Below are 21,335 nucleotides of genomic sequence, written 5' to 3'. Positions count from 1 at the left end.
CCGTTGCCAGGGGTTTCAGCTCGTTGCCCAGGGGTTAATGTCCGTTTTCATGGGTTCTTGCTCGTTGCCAGGGGGTGTTAATGTCCGTTGCCAGGGGTTTCAGCTCGTTGCCCAGGGGTTAATGTCCGTTTTCATTGGTTCTTGCTCGTTGCCAGGGGGTGTTAATGTCCGTTGCCAGGGGTTCCAGCTCATTGCCAAGGGGTTGCCCACCCACCCCACAGTTACTGCTGCCTTTACCTGCGCACAGAATGTTCAGCGTCTGACAGGAAGAGCAGCTCTGCACGTCACCAGGAAGTCGCAGAGCTGTGCTTCCTGTCAGACACTGAACATTCTGTGTGCAAGGACGGAGAGGCGCGGGGGGGCGGGCAGCGGGGGCGGATGGGCAGCGGCGAGGGGGGGTGTGGGCAGAGGCAGGGGGCCACTTGAAGAGGTCCGGCGGGCCGGATTCGGCCCGCGGGCCTTGAGTTTGACACCCATGCTGTACAGCATCGATTGATCAGGCGGCACTCAAGGACTTTCAAATTGCAAACAAAACTTGTTTATTCCTCCGACATGTTTCGGGCTATTGCCCGTCCTCAGGGATCAAATTTACACACACAGTGATACAAATATATAGCAGTATTCTACGATATATTCTGCTATATATTTGTATCACTGTGTGTGTAAATTTGATCCCTGAGGACGAGCAATAGCCCGAAACATGTCGGAGGAATAAACAAGTTTTGTTTGCAATTTGAAAGTCCTTGAGTGCCGTCTGATCAATCGATTATTTATATATATATATATATATATAATGTTTATGGGGTTTTCTATATTAATCTCACTACCTGAGCCTATCTGATTGGATCTAATCCGATAGGTTTCTGTATATTGTCCCTGATTTTGTAAAGTTTTTTTGTCCTTGTGGGTTTTGTTTTATCATGGTAAATTGTTTATTGCATTTGCACTATGTATATTTGATTGGGGGATTGGTATCGCCTAGTGTGTGGGCTGCAGGTTGGGGATTTCTGCACCCTGCTGGTCCACACATGCGGGCGTTGGCCGTTTCTGGTATCGAGAATATATATATTTTAGGTGTTTATATATGTACAATTCTTCTATGACAATTTATTATTTTCTATTTTGCATTAAAGTGTTTGTTTTTATCCAACAGTTGTTAGTTCTCAGTTAGCGCTCCGTCTGGAGAACTAGGGATTCCAGCCGCACTTCCTGGTTTGGTTGGCAGGCCGCGGTTTAGTTGGTTGGCGGATGTTTCCTACAGTCATCGGCTGCTCATTCCCTTGTCCGCTTAGCTGGCTCGCCGCCTGCCGCGCTTCCGGGTGTGATTGGCGGACGCTAGCTCAGTGGTTGGCGGAAGTGTAGTATGCGGTCTCTGTTTGGTCTCCGCTGTACCTTTACTTCCGGCTGGCGGCTGACCACGGGGATGGCGGCATATGGAACCTATTTCTCCGGCTGCTGGGCGGGGGGGACACCTGTACCTGGGGGACCGTTTGGTCTTGTCTGTGTGTTTGGTTGATCCCATGCGCCCGGCAGGTGAGTACTATCAGAGAGTAATTGTATGGGGGGCGGGCTCCTGTTTGGTATATATATGTGTGGCAGTTTCTATTAAGATTTGTGAATTGTATGCTGTCTGTCCCTGACGACGGGGGGTGACCCCGAAACTTGTTGGAGTAAAGGACCTACCTACTTTAAGTCTGTTGAGTGCCGCCTCGTTCTTCTTCCTGTTGTTTGGTGGATCTATTTGGACCTCCTTAGGAAGGCACCCCAGCCAGAGTTCCTGTTATATTTCCAGTACAGTGGAATGTTTATCTGCGTGCCGGGTCTCCCGCATGCTATATTGGACATTCATCTTTCCAGTTTGGATTCATGAAGTACCTACCAAGGCACCAGAACTGTAAGTAAGACTGTGCCATCAGTCATATCAAATTCTGTTCACCCTCTGCTGTGTAGCAATTACATCTGCCACATTATAAGCACCTGTTTAAATCTATCATGTCGTCTGCCACTCAAGAAATGGAGCAGGCTTTAGAATTCATACAGATGGACGTTAGGGAATTCCTGAGCCTGTCTGATAGTGATGCGGATTCCATTCTAAACAAACAAAGCATGCTTGATGATGTAACTACTATGGTACCTGAAGCACTATTTAAACAATTGCTCCGTTTAAAACAGAAAGAATGTGATTTCAAATATCACAGTATCAGTCTTTCTGACTATTACAGAAGCAAGTTAATACCACGCGGTTTCCGCGTTAAAAATACCCCAACCATCGGTCGGCATAATGCCGCCTTCTGCCGCCGATGGTTGGCGGTGTTAAACAAATGTTCCATGGACTTGCTTCTATTGGTAGTGGAGGAATCCACCCGTGAACAAACCATCTACCAAGAAAAAATTGAGCAATTTGAGAAAGTGCATTTACAGGTGCTTGTGGCAGATTCTGACAACAACTGGATAGACAAGCTGCAAACCCAGATGGACACTTATAAGGCCAATCTCATTGCCTTTAAAAGAGATAAACTCACCAAGGTCCAACAGGACTACGACCAAAAGCGGGTATATGATTGGTTGAATCCTAATCGGTCACAGGGGAGACCCAGGCCTTACAGAAAACGGACTCCGCGTCCTGGCCCAAGAGATCTTGAGGATTCAAGCACATCACAGAGTGAGGCTGACTCAGGCCCATCAACAAGGGGCAATAGTGGTCGCCCTTTAGGAACCAGGGCCATGCTGCTCAAGGAGCCAGTGCCAACCACAGGAGAAGGACGAGGCGCTCAGGCCAAAATAATCGGCAAGAAAGGTGCCAAAGGTCAAAAGGGCAAAAGGACCTAGTTTTCAACTTATCGTCTGTGGCATTGTCAGAGGTGGAACTACAATTGCTGGCAAAAGGGTTGTCTTTCATTCCGTCCAAACGTATGGATCCATTTGAGTGGAGAGTGGACACTTTTAGACTGAATCGCTCCTTACGTTTAAAAGATCACTTTTGGAGAAACCCCATAACTAACATGCCTGCCATACCCACCAGTGACATCCCTCCGAAATTAAAAAGAATAGCACCAAGATCTAAATTTGATCCTATCTCCATCAGTCCGGCGGTCAAGACATTCACCCGATTGATGGAGCAACAAGGAGAAAACCTTCAGCATGCCGCATTGGGGAAATATACCCACCACAATTTAACGCCGCCTGAACGAACGGCTCTCCGTTCATTGTCTGCCCGCAAAGATATCATCATACGCGGGGCAGACAAAGGTGGAGTGGTGGTAGTCCTCAATGTGCAAGATTATCGTCTCGAGTGTGACCGCTTACTTAGTGACGCTAATACTTATGGCTTATTAGACAAAGACCCCACTTGGGGCTTCAAAGTGGAACTTGATGCTATCTTGATGCAGGCAGTACGTGAAGGACACATTTCGACAGACTTGAAACACGCCCTTACAGTGGACTACCCTAGAGTTCCGCTCTTTTATTCAATTCCAAAGATACATAAGGGCCTGAGGGATCCTCCTGGTCGTCCTATCATCTCGGCCAGGGGGTCCCTCTTCCATCCTATTTCTGTGTTTCTGGACTCATTATTAAATCCATGTGTCCAAGCTCTGCCTGCATACCTAAAGGACACTACCACACTGCTGGTGATATTGAGGGACCTGCACCTCACTCATGATGTGTCTGCTATAACCTGTCTATGCACCGCGGATGTCACTAGCCTCTACACCTGTATCCCACATGATGCAGGTGTGGAGGCAGTGAGATCTCTTTTGACTAATAATCCATTATACCTTGGTCCACCTGTAGAGCTGTTTGTAAAGTTGTTGGTCTTAGTACTAACCAGGAACTATTTCCTACATGATGGGAAGTTCTTTATACAGCGGTCGGGCGTGGCCATGGGGTCCGCCGTGGCCCCGGCCTACGCCAACACATTCATGTACAGTGTGGAACAATCTTTATTTTTCCAAGGTGACAAGTTAGCTGATGGGGTAGTTTTATATTACCGTTATATCGATGACTTGTTGATATTTTGGTCTAAAAGTCCAACTTCCTTGGTTGAATTACTTAGGGGTCACAATGATTCAGGTGGTGTGATTCAATTTACCTCTAATGTGGATGTACAACATGTGCAGTTTTTGGATGTGGACATCTCTCTCCAGTCGGGAAAACTAGTTACCGCTCTGTTTACCAAGAGCACTGACAGAAACACCCTTTTACTTCACAATAGCTCCCACCCTGTACCGGTTCGTAGAGGTCTACCGTACTCACAATTGCTGCGGGTACGACGGATCACTTCAGAGGAAGCAGCAGTACCAGCAGCTTTAGAATCCATGGTGGACAAATTTGTCCCGAGGGGGTTCTCTCGTTCTGCCCTTCTGCCGATTAAAAACAAAGTGTTGGGGATTAGTAGGGATCAAACCCTACTTCCCAAACCTAATTTGGATACGTTAGAATCCAAAGGCAAGTTTCCTTGGGTAAATAAATTCTCCATGGACAGCAAAGTCACCACTAAACAAGCAAAGAAGTGGTGGCCTATTGTCTCTACAGATAGAGACCTTCCTCTCCTTTTCAACACTCATTTGATGCCCAGCTACTCCAGGCAGGCCAATTTAAAAGACCACCTGGTTAAGCTGGACATCACGGGTTGGGACAAGACGGCACCCTCTCATTTCCTTACCAGGAGGAGTGGATGCTTTCGCTGTTTAGGGTGTGCTACGTGTAAAACTATGTTGGTGGGCGAAAATTTCACACACCCTCAAACTAAGAGGTTGGTTCCCATCAAATATCCTTTGACCTGTAGTTCGATGTATGTTGTCTATTTACTCACCTGTCCCTGTGGGCTGTCCTATGTGGGGAAAACTCAGCGCCAGTTTAAAGAGCGCATGGCCCTACATAGGACAGCCATTAACCAGGCCATACAATCAGGTCATTCGGACCAACCCTTTGCCAGGCATTGCTTGGCTTATCATCATTCTGTGACTCAAATTCGGTCCATCATCATAGACCAGGTCCCCAAATCCCTGAGGGGGGGTAACCGCAATAAAGCTTTGTTGCAGAGAGAGAGTAGATGGATCTACATGCTGGGGACACTGGCCCCTAAAGGTCTCAATGAGACACTGGGGCTGCAGTGTTACCTATAAGCGGTGGATCCACTATTTTTTCACCAATCCATTTTCCAAATATTCCCCTGCTCATGTATTAGTTACATCCTTATATAGTCTTTTAGTCAAAAAAAATTTTTTCTTTTTGTACTCAGTCTTTCTAGTATAGTGCTAGGTGCTTATTTTTGCTGACTATATTTAATGTTTATGGGGTTTTCTATATTAATCTCACTACCTGAGCCTATCTGATTGGATCTAATCCGATAGGTTTCTGTATATTGTCCCTGATTTTGTAAAGTTTTTTTGTCCTTGTGGGTTTTGTTTTATCATGGTAAATTGTTTATTGCATTTGCACTATGTATATTTGATTGGGGGATTGGTATCGCCTCGTGTGTGGGCTGCAGGTTGGGGATTTCTGCACCCTGCTGGTCCACACATGCGGGCGTTGGCCGTTTCTGGTATCGAGAATATATATATTTTAGGTGTTTATATATGTACAATTCTTCTATGACAATTTATTATTTTCTATTTTGCATTAAAGTGTTTGTTTTTATCCAACAGTTGTTAGTTCTCAGTTAGCGCTCCGTCTGGAGAACTAGGGATTCCAGCCGCACTTCCTGGTTTGGTTGGCAGGCCGCGGTTTAGTTGGTTGGCGGATGTTTCCTACAGTCATCGGCTGCTCATTCCCTTGTCCGCTTAGCTGGCTCGCCGCCTGCCGCACTTCCGGGTGTGATTGGCGGACGCTAGCTCAGTGGTTGGCGGAAGTGTAGTATGCGGTCTCTGTTTGGTCTCCGCTGTACCTTTACTTCCGGCTGGCGGCTGACCACGGGGATGGCGGCATATGGAACCTATTTCTCCGGCTGCTGGGCGGGGGGGACACCTGTACCTGGGGGACCGTTTGGTCTTGTCTGTGTGTTTGGTTGATCCCATGCGCCCGGCAGGTGAGTACTATCAGAGTAATTGTATGGGGGGCGGGCTCCTGTTTGGTATATATATGTGTGGCAGTTTCTATTAAGATTTGTGAATTGTATGCTGTCTGTCCCTGACGACGGGGGGTGACCCCGAAACTTGTTGGAGTAAAGGACCTACCTACTTTAAGTCTGTTGAGTGCCGCCTCGTTCTTCTTCCTGTTGTTTGGTGGATCTATTTGGACCTCCTTAGGAAGGCACCCCAGCCAGAGTTCCTGTTATATTTCCAGTACAGTGGAATGTTTATCTGAGTGCCGGGTCTCCCGCATGCTATATATATATATATTTTTTTTTTTTTTTTTTATTTTAAAGTCGAAACTGCATCAATGAAACTTGAATAAAAAATAGTGAACAACTTTCTACAAAAAGATGGGGATTGGTTACTAATTCGTAAAGGACTGTTACGTTGTAAATTTGCAAACAAGGGCCACAGGTTGGCCATGCAGCCGAGATATCAAGTCTGTGTTGCTTATGACTGTATGTACTATGTGATGTAGCGTACTTGGTATGATTTGACAAAGTGGCCTGATATTGCTCCAGTATGTACCGGCAGACGTGCTGTTACTGTGAAGTGGAAACATCTAGGAGCAACAAAAAGCTCCGCTGCAAATTGGTAGTACTTGCTTACAGAGCTGGGCCATGGGGTGCTGAAGTTTGTAGTGCACAAAAATAGCCTGCCTTGTGCTGCAGAACTCCCTGCAGAGTTACAGGCTGCCTCTGGGAACGGAATCGGTACATCAGAATGAACTTAGGTCTACAGTCATTAGGTCGACCCCACTAGGTCGACATGGGCCAAGGTCGACATGACTTAAGGTCGAATTTGCATAAATGTCGACATGAGGAAGGTCGACTGGTCATAAGGTCGACATGGGTTATTCACTGGGTTTTTTATCCCAATGTCGACATGGACACAGTTGGCAATGAAAATCGGACGCTCGCAATGCTTCGGGCACGGTGGCTCGCTTTAATAACCTCATCCACGCCCTAGTGGATGGTAGGGCATGAAATACTGCCTGTCGGCACATGTCGGCTCAAAAAACAGTGAAAACCCCATGTCGACCTTATGACCAGTCGACCTTCCTCATGTCGACCTTTATGCAAATTCGACCTTAAGTCATGTTGACCTTGGCCCATGTCGACCTTCCTGCCAGTCGACCTAGTGGGGTCGACCTAATGACTTTAGACGTAAGTTCATTCTAATAGATGACCGCTTCCCCTGGGAACCAGGTCTACACATGAACTGTACTTTAAGAGTTTCATAGGTTGAGTTTCTATGGCTGAGCTGCCACACATAAGCAACAGATCACAATGCTGAACATCAGTTGCAGTGGCACAAAGGACACACAGCCATTGGACCCTGGGGTGTGGAATCACGGTTCATCATTTGTCAGCCTGAGAGACTGAGCGTTTGGCAGGTTCTTCTAAAACACTGCTGCCCGAGTATAGCTTGTAGGAATAATGATCTGGGGCTGTTTGGCTACAGCTTACAGCATACCTCCCAGCATGACCTTCTCCAGGAGGGACGACGCAATGCGCTGCTCCTGGACTTTACTCTTAATGTATGATTACCCTCATCTCTGTTGAACTAGTTAATTGATAAGAAAGGTGTTGCACCACAGGTGATCGCAATCCTACATTAAGTAGTGCTGGAGCAGAGCAATGTGTCACTCCTGGAGAGGGTAATGTTGGGAGTTATACTGTGATGTTTGTTGCTGTCCAGGTGTGCACATCCTAGCATACTGTGCCAGAATTTTTGTAATACTGTAGTAGAGCAGGCTGGGATTTGTAGTTTCACAATAGATCATACTTGCCTACCTGACCCTCTCCATGCGGGAGAAAATGCTCTGTTCCTGTGCTTCCCTGGTTATGTATGATTGCAATCACCTGTGGTGAAACACCTTTACCTAGCTCCCCACAGGTGATGGCAATCGTACATAACCAGGGAGGCACAGGAACAGAGCATTTTCTCCCGCATGGAGAGGGTCAGGTATGCAAGTATGCAATAGATGGAGAGCCTTATGTTGGCCAGGCATGCTCTTTCAATTTTGTGACAACAGTTTAGGGAAAACAATTTCTTATTTCTACATGGCAATTTGTACATAGGTAAACTAGGTCCATCGATAGCATCCTCACCTTAACTCCAATTGAGCACCTTCAAGATGAATTGTAGTTGCAGAATTCACTTGTTCTTTTGTTACTGAATTTATAAAAGTCCCGAAGCTGTATTCCAAAATGTAGCTTAAAGCCTTCCCAGGAGAATGGAGGCATGTATAGCAGGAAATGGGACTAAGGGGTAGATTTATTAAGCTTGGTGCAGTGATAGTGTCTGGTTTTTATCACCGGCCAATCAGCTCCTACCTGTCATTTTTCAAACCAAGCCTGTAACTTCACAGTTAGGAGCTGATTGGCTGGTGATAAAAACCAGACACTTTGTCATGACCAAGCTTAATACATCTGCCCCTAAGTTGTCTATGTACTAAGCCTTGGAGAACGATAAAGTGGACAGAGGTAAAGAACTAGAAATGTGGTTCTCACAAATGTGAAAATAAGATAGTAGTGGGCAATGAAGCCACTTATTTAGTAAATATATATAAGGGTTTCTCCTCCATTCACCCACCCGTGGACACCCATAGAGGGAGAAAGTGTTGGGATTCCGTCGGTCGGGATTTTGACCGCCGGGATTCCGACCGCCGGGATTATAACTGCATCCCCACTATATGCACGTATTTCTCTGTTTATGGAACATACCGGGAGCTGACCCACCCGTGATTAACTTGGTATGATGAGGAATTCCCACTGGTTTTGAGAGACTCCAGATACAGCGCTAGTTAAGTGCATATCTACATGTGTTTTATTTGTATGTTGGCGGTTAGGAACCAGGCGGTCTGTTTCTAACTGCCATGTTATAGACTGGATTAAAAAAATGAAGCCTACAAAAAAAACTGACAATCTGAACAATCATTTCTTCCTCCTCTTTCCTATGTAATAGGAGCGGAGATAGATTGTGAAGATAAGAATGGAAACACCCCATTACACATAGCAGCCAGATATGGACACGAGCTTCTCATCAACACTTTAATTACCAATGGTGCGGACACAGCAAAGTAAGTTACTAAAAATTACCAATGTGATTGTGACGTGTGAGTATAATTGACTTTCGAAATCTTTCTTATATTGCTTTGTATAATACAGCTAATGAATCTATTACATATCACTTTATCATCTTTTTTTCAAGGTTTCAGAATTGCTGCTTACAATTCTGGTGTTCCAATTGTATCTAATACATGCGTCCATGGACTTGTGTGTAGGAAAGCACTAGAACTGCAGCTTTAACCCTTGGAGTTGCTGTGAGAGATTTGCGAAATATCTGCGGAAAATGTCAGGGTTGAAGTCGAGGAATATAAATCCCTTTAGTTATTGCCTGCAAATGATCTGAAGTCAATTAATAGAAGTTTAGTTAAATATTGCACCCAAAATAAAAACATCACAGGCTGGCATTTTTTAGCAGATATCTTGCACATCTCACAGCAACGTTGGCACTCAAAGGGTTAAGGGTATGCGGTCACTGTGTAGACAATGTCTAGGTTGACAGTCACTAGGTCGACCATTAATGGTCGACAGTGACTAACTAGGTTGATACCTTGAAATGGTCGGCATACCAAGTTCAACATTTACAAAAGGTTAACACAGGTTATGGTCGACGTAAGGTTTTTCTCCCGTTTAGAAAAAAAGTTGTTGTTTTTTTTTCATATTTTACTATCCAAGCGGGCATATAATAGTGTGCTGTCCATGTCCACACAAAAATGTGATAAACTAATGTTGACCTTATTCATTTCAACCATAAGCTTGTGTCAACAGTTTGTCAATGTCGACCTTAGGTATGTCGACCATTTCAAGGTGTTGACCTGGTCACTGTCGACCTAGTAATTGTCTACCATTTATACTGTAACCAGCATTAACCTTTTGAGTTCCAAGTGAATTTGTCAAAATGGGTGTGAAAATTGCCACGTAAACAATATACGTTAAAAAAAGGCAGCACTGCTCACAGCAACTGTTCTTTTTGGATGCAAAGTTTAAACTTCCATTATTTGGCTTGATTTGACATGACGCTTGCATTTTTAGCAGATAGTTTAAGGATCGCTCACAGCATCGCTTGCCCTCAATGGGTTAAGCTCCTGAAGTTTTCAGGGACTCGTACAATCCTCTTATTACTACATGTGGTTTTTTTTTTATCTCTGTGATTTGTCAGCCATTGAAATAAAAAAATGCTGTCTTGTAAGACGTTCATTTAATTGTGATAGTGAGGCCACCAGAGACACACACACAATCTATTAACCTTTTTAAATGCCAACATCACTGTGCGATGTACAAAATATCTGCTAAAAATGCCAGCGTCATTTCTTATATAATGTTGTTAAAAAATGTTGTGTAAAAAAAAAAATATATATATTTCCTATATAAGATTAACATTACAGGTCATTATGATAAATACAAATTTTGATTTGCAATTTTTACACCAATTTTCACAGATTCACTTGGCACCCAAAGGGTTCATTAATGGACTGGGATTAAATATCAATGACTTTGTTTCTTTACATATAGTAGAATATACACCTGTAACAGTAGGTCTCTCCCTGATTTAGCACCACCTTAATATTTACATAATCTAAACGTGTTTTGGAAACCATTCATTGGCTGACACCGTAAAACCTGATCTCTTCCAGACGAGGTATCCATGGAATGTTTCCTCTCCACTTGGCTGCATTGAGTGGGTTCTCAGATTGTTGCAGAAAGCTCCTATCTTCAGGTTAGACTTGTTTTTGTCTGTATTGATGGTTTTATTTCTTCATAAGCAAGAAATGTTTTACATTTTTGTAAAAGTAAAAATAACTGTTATGCCTATCTACTGTTCGATATGTACACAGTGATTTTGAACACCCTCTCTATTTGTTTCTGATGGTCATACTAGTAGGGATACCAGCATTTGTTAAATGTCTGATGGATATGAGGAAAGCGCTTATGTAAGAAACCAGATTTTGAGTGTACCTGAATGTATATGCAACCATTGAGTACCAGCTATAAGTCTAATTTATTACTGTGATTTTTATTGCATTTTATTTATAAACTGCCACAAGGGGTTTGCAGCGCCATACGTACAATGCACATTAAAATAAAACAGGGCCTACTATTATGGACAGGCAGCCGTTAGAGATGAGAGCGACAGGTGATGGCTGGTGCCAAGTAGGAGAGCGTTGTGATTTGAAGTGTAAGAAGAGGGTTGTGAGAACAGGAGAGGGCCTTCTTTCAAGAAGCACTGAATCAAGGAGGTATGAGACAGACAGATGACATGAGCTACTAGCAGAAGGTGGCCTGTTTTTAGGAAGAAAGTAAGCTGCGATATCCAAGGCGTGAAGCAGGGGGTTGGTAGTGCAGCCTCTGGTCTAGGTTACGTGGAAGTTTATGCTTTGATGAACAGGTGAATTTCTAAGGCTGTTTTAAAGGTTTTTAAGGTCGGGAGTGGCTAATAAAGTGATGAAGCTCATTCCAGTGAAGTTGGCAGTATGGGCAAATTCTTTGTTTTGCACATGGAATACAGTGACTAGGATAGCAGAGAGGCAATGGTCATTACACAGAGGGAGTGTGTAATGAAGTCGCAAATCTAAAGAGCTGTTAGAGAAGGCATTTTATTTGGGGTGGGTGGGGTGTGTTTGGAAAAGACTGTAGAGGAATGGGAGACAGTGTGAATTTTGTCAAAGGGGAGTGGCAGATGTCTAGAATCGGGAGAGGAAGAGAAGTCTAGCTGCAGAGTTGTGAACACATAAGGGAGAAATTTACTATGATATGAATTAGACTTCACATATGATGTTGCTATGGGCAACCAATCAGAATCTACTTATTAAGCATCCTCTGGAACACGGGTCTTCAACCTGTGGCCCTCCCAGATGTTGTGGAACTACATGTCCCAGCATGCCCTGACAGTTATGGCATGCTCTTATAGGAAAAAATGTGGCAGTGCATGTTGGAACATGTAGTTTCACAACATCTGGAGGGCCACAGGTTGAAGACCCATGCTCTACAACAGTGGTTCCCAACCCCCAACAGTGCACGTTTTCCAGGTCACCCGGCAGGTGCACTCATTATTCAGGCACATTTGAAAAGATCCACAGGTTGAGCTAATTATAGCACTTGTGATTCTGTGTGGAGACCTGCAAAACATGCACTGTTGGGGGTGCTTGAGGACCAGGGTTGGGAACCACTGCTCTGATTGTTTGCCTATAGCAACATCACATGTGAAGCTTAATTCCCATATTAGTAAATTTCCCCCAAAGAGCCGATTAAGAGGAGGTGCTTGGGAGGCCAGTAAGGAGAGTATTGCAATAATCGAGCCGTGTGATGACTGGGACTTTGATCATAAGTTACGCTTTTTGATACTTAGGCCAGTTCTGCATACTGTTATGGCCTGCGGAAATCTTTCAACCTTATATGCCTTACACATTTTTGAAGTCCTATCTGTTATGTACATTTATTTTAACATTGACTAACAGAACTGGCTTTAATTGCTTATTAAAGGGCATCCTTTATTTGTAAGCTCTTCCACTGGGACTTAGTTCTGATGTTATGAAGTGAGTTTCAAAATGGAAACGAGACAGAGGTGCCCTTTTCACACTTAACATCCATGGCGTGTGGGATAGAGACAAAGAATATAAATTAGTGCTATATGCAGAAGATCTTCTTGCCATTTTGTCCACCTCGGCAACCATCCTCCCTGCCCTCTTGCAAGAGTTCCATAAGTTAAGCTCGCTGTCCAATTTTTAGATCAACATCAAGAAGCCTGCAGCTTTAAACATATCTGACTCCCAGACTATGACAGCGGGCCTTCAAGGTGAATTCCCCTTCTAGTAGATTCCATCCCACCTCAAATATTTGGGGATCCTTCTTACTAGAGACCATTTAAATTTATATCTACTCAACCCCCTCCCTTTTTTACATCAAATAAAAACTGGTTTTAAGAAGTGGTCCTCATTTGCACTTATGTGGTTGGGCAGAATTAACACAGCCAGTCCTAACCTACTTGTTCCAAATGCTACCCATATAAATTCGCCCTTCCTTTTTCAGAGAATACGGCATTACCTGGACGTAAGGGACACAGACTTTCTCAGTCAGTCCTGATCCGCAGCAGTAGTGTAGATGGTGGTCTGCAACTACCGCACTTTATTAGCTACGATGTGATACATTTAACTAGAATTCTTCTCTAAGTCCCCTACTGATAAGCAATAGCAATTTATCGGCGTAACTGAGGTTGACACTCCAACGCACATTCTTCCATGACTCCAGAAAGTCCCGCGCACAAGACACCCGACTCCAGACCCAATCGTCATTTGCTGAAGAAAATGTAAAAGTTAGCAACATTCAGTTCTGGGGTATACTTATCTATGTCATTATTATATAACCCAGATGTACCCACCTACTCTTTTCCCTTTCTCCCATGTCTGTTTGGTCGAGGGTCAGTTTAACCCAGGGGTAGCCAACTCCAGTCCTATAGAGCTACCAACAGTTCATGTTTTCCAGACCACCTAGCAGGTGCACTCTTTACTTACAGCAAATTACAAAAGATCCACAGGTAGAGATAATTACTTAAATTGTGATTCTGTGAGGAGACATGGAAAATATTAATTGTTGGTAGCTCTCGGGGACTGGAGTTGGCTACCCCTTGTTGAACTAATCGGTCTAATTTAATTAGTCCAAATGGACTCTTGGATCCGCAAACATCTTGTAAGATTCCCTTAAGCCTCTTTTGGGGTTAACTACAGCTTCACCACTACATTATCTCATTACCAACAAGACCAGGGGCCTGGTCCCCAACTCAGTTTGAATCCCTAGGTCTTACACCATGTTTCCAAAAACATATATCTCGACTTTTTAAACAGTGTATTGAAAGTTTTCTTCACAATCCCCCTGTATGTTGTAGCCTGGAAAAATGAACATAAGGAATTTACCCCTGACCAATGGTCCCAGAAGTTCCAATTTACCTTTGCTACGGACCACCATTTGAATCACTCCACTAGTATTGGAACAACCAGAAAAATGTAGGACTATAAAGGTTTTCACAGGTAGTTAGCACCGTGTGGCACTGGAGGAGCTATCAGGAAGTATCTTACAATGGTGCTGCGTTCCACGGTGGCAATGTGCTAGTTCCGGTAGTGGTGATCCGCATAAATAAGTCACTTCCAGTAATGGTGAGATGCATACAGGAAGTCCATCCAACTATGGAGGACTCTGCACGTGCCCCGGTTTAGTTACTGATGTTTAAGGTACTGTGTTGTCTTTTGGTGATGATTATTTGATTAATATGCCTGTTAACCAGTTATATGCAAATACCGTGATTTGGTTTAGGGCAGTGGTTCCCAAACTGTGCGCCGTGGCTCCATGGGTTGCCTCGGGACACATGCAGGGGTGCCCTGCGTTGGTGGTCCAGGACCAACTCAAATGATTAAATTTAATTATTTATAAGCAAAACCAGTGCTGGTGGCTGCCAATCATAAAATGTGTACAAACAAAGGCAAATTGTGCCCTTTACCACATAACTGACCCTAAGAATCACATATAAACCCAATCTAATTTAAACATTTTTGTCCTAGGGGTGGCGCGAAAAAATTCTTATACTCTAAGGTACCGTGATTCAAAAAAGATTGGGAACCCCTGGTCTAGGGGATAGTGGGGAGTGGCTGAGCGTGTACAAAGAGTGGCCCTTGTTCATAGGGATCTGTTTGTCTGTTTTTGTTTGATGTGGTCATGAGTAAGGCCACATCATGTGGCCGAAACATTGACCTGACTTAATGTTGTCTGTATCCAAAAATCCCTGTATAATGGATTAAATGGCAGGCATGTCCAAATTGTGGCCCTCCAGCTGTTGTGAAACTACACATCCCAGCATGCCTTGCCATAGTTTTAGCATTCCCTAATAGCAAAACTATGGCAAGGCATGATGGGAATTATAGTTTCACAACAGTTGGAGGGCCATAGTTTGGACATACCTGGTTTAAGTTAATATGAAGCCCTGGTGAGTGCCGTTCTTTATTAGGACTTTTATATATGTGGCTCCTCTGTGGGACCATTGATGTGCGACCCCAGGCATCTGCATGAAATAAAGTGAGTGCCGTCCCTACCCAGGATCTATATAGATATCTATTTATCCTCTTTAATGTATATACATATAACATCTGCTACTAAATAGTACATATCTGGTGAGATTAGCAAAAGCTTTAGTGGAAAATATAGTAAAAAGTACTGTAGTTAAGCTATTTTTATTAATGTGATCTTTGGCATAATGTTAAAGATTTTGTGGGTTTTTTTTATTTGTTTTTTTAACTTGTATTGTGTAGATAAAGGCCATGAAAACAGTTACTTTAGTACCAGGTAAACACTGGGTTAAAAAATCCACCATTCCCAATAAACTTATTTCTTTTGAAATACAGAAAAACAGAACAATGGGTGAAGTGTTTGTTGTACAATACCCTACTGGTTTCAGAGGAGGTTAACGGTTTATTTATAGATACTATTCCTGCTTGCTCTCATTCCATGTTTGCCTTATGCATACTTTTTCATAATATTTATTGTTTTCTCTTTATGCTTTTTGTTGTTGTAGGTTTTGATATAGATACCCCAGATGATTTTGGCAGGACCTGCCTACACGCAGCGGCAGCTGGGGGGTAAGTTCTACCTACATGCGCTTTTTGAAGAATATTTATATAATTTATAGTGTTTTCTAGAAGTCTTGTAACATGGAACATAAAATAAGTACATGTGAATTCTACAAAATCTCGATGTAGAATGTATAGATGGGATTTCAAATAAAGGGCTGTCCAATGCATGTTGTGCCGGTATACCAACTTGGTGTTGCCTTTTTAATGATTTCTGTTCTGAAAATACAGGCATACTTTTTTTGTGGATAATACCCTGCTAGGCCTCTAGGCAATACAAGTCCAGACAAATGGATCCAAAGTCTAAGTCCACAGCAGCACAGAGATGTAGGACAACTTGTTTCTAAGACCTGATGAACGGACATAAGTTCTTAAAATACATTGGGGGAAATTTACTAAGATGGGTATTAGACTTCACAACCAATCAGGTCCTGACTACTATCTTATAGAGGGTGCTAAATAAATAAGAAGTAGATTCTTATTCCCATCTAAGTAAATTTCCCACATTGTCTTACATCTCTGTGCTGCTTTGGACTTGCCTGAAGGATTGTTTTGTCTGCACTTAGATTGCCTAGAAGGCTAGCAGGGCATTATCCGGAAGATAATCTGCAACATACAACTGCAGCTCCTTCATTTATTTATTTATATATCCGTTTCTTATATAGCGCACACATCTTCCTCAGCGCTTTACAGAGAATATTTGAACATCCACATCAGTCCCTGCCCCAGTGGAGCTTACAATATATGGGGCAGATGTATTAACATCTTTAACAAGAGATAAATGCAAGGGTGATTGGCTGGACATTTATCGCTCCTTATCACCCTTGCATTTATTTCTTGTTAAGGCTTAATACATCTGCCCCAATATTCCCTACCACATGTAAACGCACACACAGACATTCTAGGGTTCCTTTGTTGGGAGCCAATTAGCCTTCCAGTATATTTTTGGATTGTGGGAGGAAACCGGAGTACCCGGAGGAAACCCACGCAAACACAGGGAGAATATACAAACTCTGCACAGTTAGGGTCATGGCGGGAATGAACCCATGACCTCAGTGCTGTGAGACAGTAATGCTAACCAGTACACCGTCTGTACTTAATCTCCATTCTGGTACAATCTGCAGCACTATACTGCTTTCATATGAGCTGATTAGGATTTATTTTACATTCTTTTAATTTTAAATGCTATATTAACTTGTTTTTTTATATGTTGTATACATTTAATTTATATTCAATATATTTTCTATATTCATTGAATATTGCCTAACACACATCCCAATTTACACTGGGTAGCACCCATCTCAACACTTCTCTATTACAATTCACCAGGCAACACATGAGTGGGGTGGAGTTTGAAGTACTGCGATCGAAGGTGGATTTTCCACAAGGCAACCTAGGTGCCTGACTAGTGCCAAGCAGGTCCCAAGGGGCCCCATATAGATATATCCTGGCTGTACAGAACCTTCCCACCGGAGCATTGCGTGACTACTGTGTGATGTCATCACATGGATCTGCCCACACTCCCAAAATCCCTTTGGTGTTCATTGATAGGATAATAAATATTTAGACACACAAAATGGTCTCACCCACTATGTTACACATATTAAGCCTCCTTCCAAAAGTTCTAAAGCAGACATGTCCAAACAATGGCCCTCCAGCTGTTGTGAAACTACAAGTCCCATCATGCCTTGCCACAGTTTTGCTATTAGGGTATGCTAAAACTATGGCAAGGCATGCTGGGATGTGTAGTTTCACAACAGCTAGAGGGCAGCAGTTTGGGCATGCCTGTCCTAGAGTATGATTCCGATTTGTATGCAATGCCAATGTTCACTCAATGTGCACATGCCAAGGTACTCAATGCCACCTGCAATCAGCAGCAAAAATATAGTGCTATGGATTGTGCGAGTAGGGCCCCAAACCAGTATTTTGCTAAGGGCCCCCATGAGGTCTAAATCCTCTTCTGACTGCAATTCATTGGCTAAGCCTTTTATACATGCAGAGTTCCAATGTGCTACTTATACAGACTGAGTCGCACTCAGTGTTGAATGTCAAATTAATTCACACAGTCTCCTGGTGCATTGTAGCCGCATCACTGGGAAAAGATGTCCGGTGCTAGCAGAGTTGCATGAGCCTAGCAAGTCACTCATGTCAGACGTTTGTCATATCACATGGCGTATTGAGGCAAGTTATGAGGACCCTTCTGTACATGCCCATGGGTGCAAGCCAAGTAGACAGAGCATGAAACGCATTCTTATGCTTGTGTTTTACATTTTATAATTAATTAAAGACCATGTTCTATCTGTGGGCTTTTTGTTCAGATGTAATATTTCTTTACAGGAACCTGGAATGCTTAAACTTGTTGCTGAACACAGGTGCAGATTTTAACAAGAAAGACAAGTTTGGGAGGTGAGAGAGCATGTTACTTCGATTCTTTTTCTACAGAGGCTGGTGCTGAATGTTTGCCAAGAGGGGGAGAGATGGCTTATCGGCTCCCGCATGTGTACAGATACTAGAAGCTGGAACCACCGGCTTGAAGTTCCAGAGTCAGTGACTAGAACAGTTGACTTTGTTAAAAACTGTGCTGAAGAATAGGAAGGAAAACTATTTCAGGGGAGCATTACAAAACACCCCAGTGAAAGTGTCACCTGTGAATCTGCGATCACGTGCACCAACTAAATGGTACACTGTATGAACCTTTGATAAGCATACCACTGAAATTGGCCCTGACCCCTAAACAACATAACTGTAGATATTTTGTTTGTTAATCTCATATTTATCTAGATCAATTTGTTTAACCGTAATATGTATATTAAAGTTTGGGTTAGTGCAGAACTTTGCTCCTTGGTGTGTGTATGCTGTGGGATGATTGACAGATAGGGATATGTAGAAAAACAATCCATTTTACTTCAAAATAAGAGGAGCAAACACACTTTGCATGGGTTGGGGTACAAGGGGAATATAATTGTGTGTAACAGCAAATCTACAGTAATGGTACAATATAACAATAAGAATGAAATAGTATTAAAAATAATGGCAAGTTAATATAAAAGTTCGGCAATCAAATGCACTTAATGGGTAGTGGGGTGCGTGATGGGGGGAGGGGGCGGTTGGGGATTGCAGTGTGATGGGTTAACAGATGTCCAGGTGGGTGCACGGTAGCGGTGTCCCGCTTTGCCGTATGTACAGTTCTTCCCTGTGAGTTTGATGATAGGTTGGTTCCCGCTGGTAATAAGTATGCAGGTGGTTTTTCAGGTGGGGGGTGAGACGGAGGTGAATGCCGTGTGGGTCGGGGCAGCGGGGACGAGTTTCAGTGGTGGCAGTGGGTCTGGTCGCTCCGTGTGTCCCGTCGCGGTCAGTGGTACTGTGCGGGTTTTCGGCTATGCGCCGTCTACCTTTGCAGTCCTTTGTGGAGGCTGAGGGACGTGGTCCGTTTGATGGCAAACGCGGCGGGCGGTATTGTGGGTACTCCCTCTCGTCCCGATGCCGGTCTACGGACCCGGACTACACACCTACTAATGTTCCCGCCGTCACTCTTTCCCTCTTCACTCCAACGGGCTGGTCTGGTTCTCTCCTTGTTGTTTCCCACAAGTGCTGCTGGCTTGCGATGTTGGCATCCAGTTGGATGTCCCGTCTTGTCGGTAATATGTATATGTAAAGTGGCAATATAAAATAACTCATTAAGCAAGTTGTTTTTTTCATTGTTGACTGAGGTTTTTTTTTTTTTCCAATTAATATAGAACTCCACTTCACTATGCTGCAGCCAATTGTAATTACCAGTGTCTGTTCGCACTTGTGGGATCTGGGGCTAGCGTAAATGACCTTGATGAGAGGGGCTGTTCCCCACTGCACTATGCAGCTACATCAGACACCGATGGCAAGTAAGTTATGTTCCTGTCAATGTGTGCGTTTGGCCTTTCCATTATGTGTCTGCTGAATTGGTGGTTTCAAGAAGGTTGGGTGTACTGAAATGCATAGCATTTGTCTTTATGCTGATTACAGAGGATGTAACCTTGGCTTGTTCCCTAGACCAAGGCTGACTGTCACACAGACTGCTAGTATCACAAAGAACCACTTGTCTTAGCTCCATACGCTGTCCTTTTTTCCACAAGTAATTTCCAGCAACACTGAGAATATCAAATTAAAAGTGTAGCGCCATTCACATTTCATACGAATATTTTACATGTCTGTACAATGCGCTTTTTATTTCTATGTTTCCATGAGGGGAGGAGGCCTTCATTAAAGGAAACATTTTCATTATCCTTTCACAGAGACATAAAATGTCAGCAGCTGCTTCTTATAAAGATAGAAAGATATCTATTCCAGTATCTTACCAAAGAAAGCCCTGCATGTCGTGGCGCAGACAGCCTTTGTAGACATAGAAATCAATAAAAATAACACTTTCCAACTAAAATAGCACAAAACTACCAAAACAAATGCCAATGATGTAAAGGATTGGTTATTAAAGTGGATAGACGTAAACTCTGTAGAAGATTAACGCAGCACTGTAGGCCACCAGTATGATCATCTGTGTTCCAGTTTTGCCAGGCATCTTAACAAATATCTGTGGCCTTTTAGGTGGTGGCATTTACAGTAATTGCAGTGCTTGTTTCTTTTAGATGATTCTTACAACTAGCCATTTTATATAAGGTCTTTCTTTTCGATCAGAAGATGGTACAATTGTTTTTGTTTTTTATATAGATCTCCCAACTTCCAAAATGATTCAGACATCACTTTGTACAGTCAGCAAAATAAGTGATCCCAATAGCGCTGCCTCAGGAATGGATTTAACTATTCTCAGTTTGTGAATGGTCATCCATAGATCTGATCTCACTCACACCAGATAGGATATATATTGAAAAAAAAATCTTCAGTTAGCATAACATATATTTTTATTTCTTGTCCAGCAACAAAGGTGTGATCAACAAACACCTCACATAAGTGGGTGATGTACACATAAAGGTTTCTTTGACTGGTCTAAATATGCATATACACCAAATCGGATCCTGTACGCCAGTGGTAGCCAACTCCAGTCCTCAAGAGCTACCAACAGTTCACATTTTCAAGACAACCTAGTTGCTGCAAAGGCGCACTCGTTTCTCACTGACACATTTTAAAAGATCCACAGGTGGAGCTAATTACTTCACTTGTGATTCTGTGAGGAGACCTGCAAAACATTAACTGTTGGTAGCTCTCGAGGACTGGAGTTGGCTACCCCAGGTGTACAAACAGGGAAGAGGAAAGACTCTCTCTTTTTTGGGGCACTCATTGTTGGTGATTACAAGGCTGTAATCGGTTTAAGACTTTCGTAAGAATTTATGAATGACAGTATATGATACAACACAAACTAGCCAGGGTATGGGTATTTTTTCACCTCTCAAAGAAAATTTTCAAACAGGGGAACAGTAGTATTGGATAGGTATAGTCACTAGTAACACATGGGAGAGTGGGGTGGATGAATCCCCCCCAGAGTGTGGTAAACTTAAAATTTAGCTTTTATTAGTTTTCTTGTTAAAATTAGTACTAGACAAAAGTAAAGATATTACATTGACACACAAACATGAAACATATATAAATCACAC

The 21,335-nt window shown here is 43.1% G+C and overlaps 1 protein-coding gene across 3 annotated transcripts in view; it reads left to right on the top strand.

Moving 5' to 3' along the window:
* The window catches only part of ANKRD28 (ankyrin repeat domain 28), a 144,849-nt gene that overhangs the window by 97,583 nt on the left and 25,931 nt on the right, over window positions 1–21,335 (top strand). For all 3 annotated transcript variants that reach the window (XM_083188970.1, XM_083188969.1, XM_083188971.1), the window contains exons 10-14: window positions 9,045–9,159; window positions 10,780–10,862; window positions 15,702–15,765; window positions 18,094–18,162; window positions 19,494–19,634. In XM_083188970.1, coding sequence (XP_083045096.1) covers window positions 9,045–9,159; window positions 10,780–10,862; window positions 15,702–15,765; window positions 18,094–18,162; window positions 19,494–19,634 — 472 coding nt within the window. The remainder of the gene's footprint in view (window positions 1–9,044; window positions 9,160–10,779; window positions 10,863–15,701; window positions 15,766–18,093; window positions 18,163–19,493; window positions 19,635–21,335) is intronic.

This window comes from Crinia signifera, chromosome 5 (assembly GCF_055691185.1).
Source record: "Crinia signifera chromosome 5, ASM5569118v1, whole genome shotgun sequence".
NCBI classification, from domain to species: Eukaryota; Metazoa; Chordata; class Amphibia; order Anura; family Myobatrachidae; genus Crinia; species Crinia signifera.
This window is presented reverse-complemented; position numbering and strand designations above follow the sequence as displayed.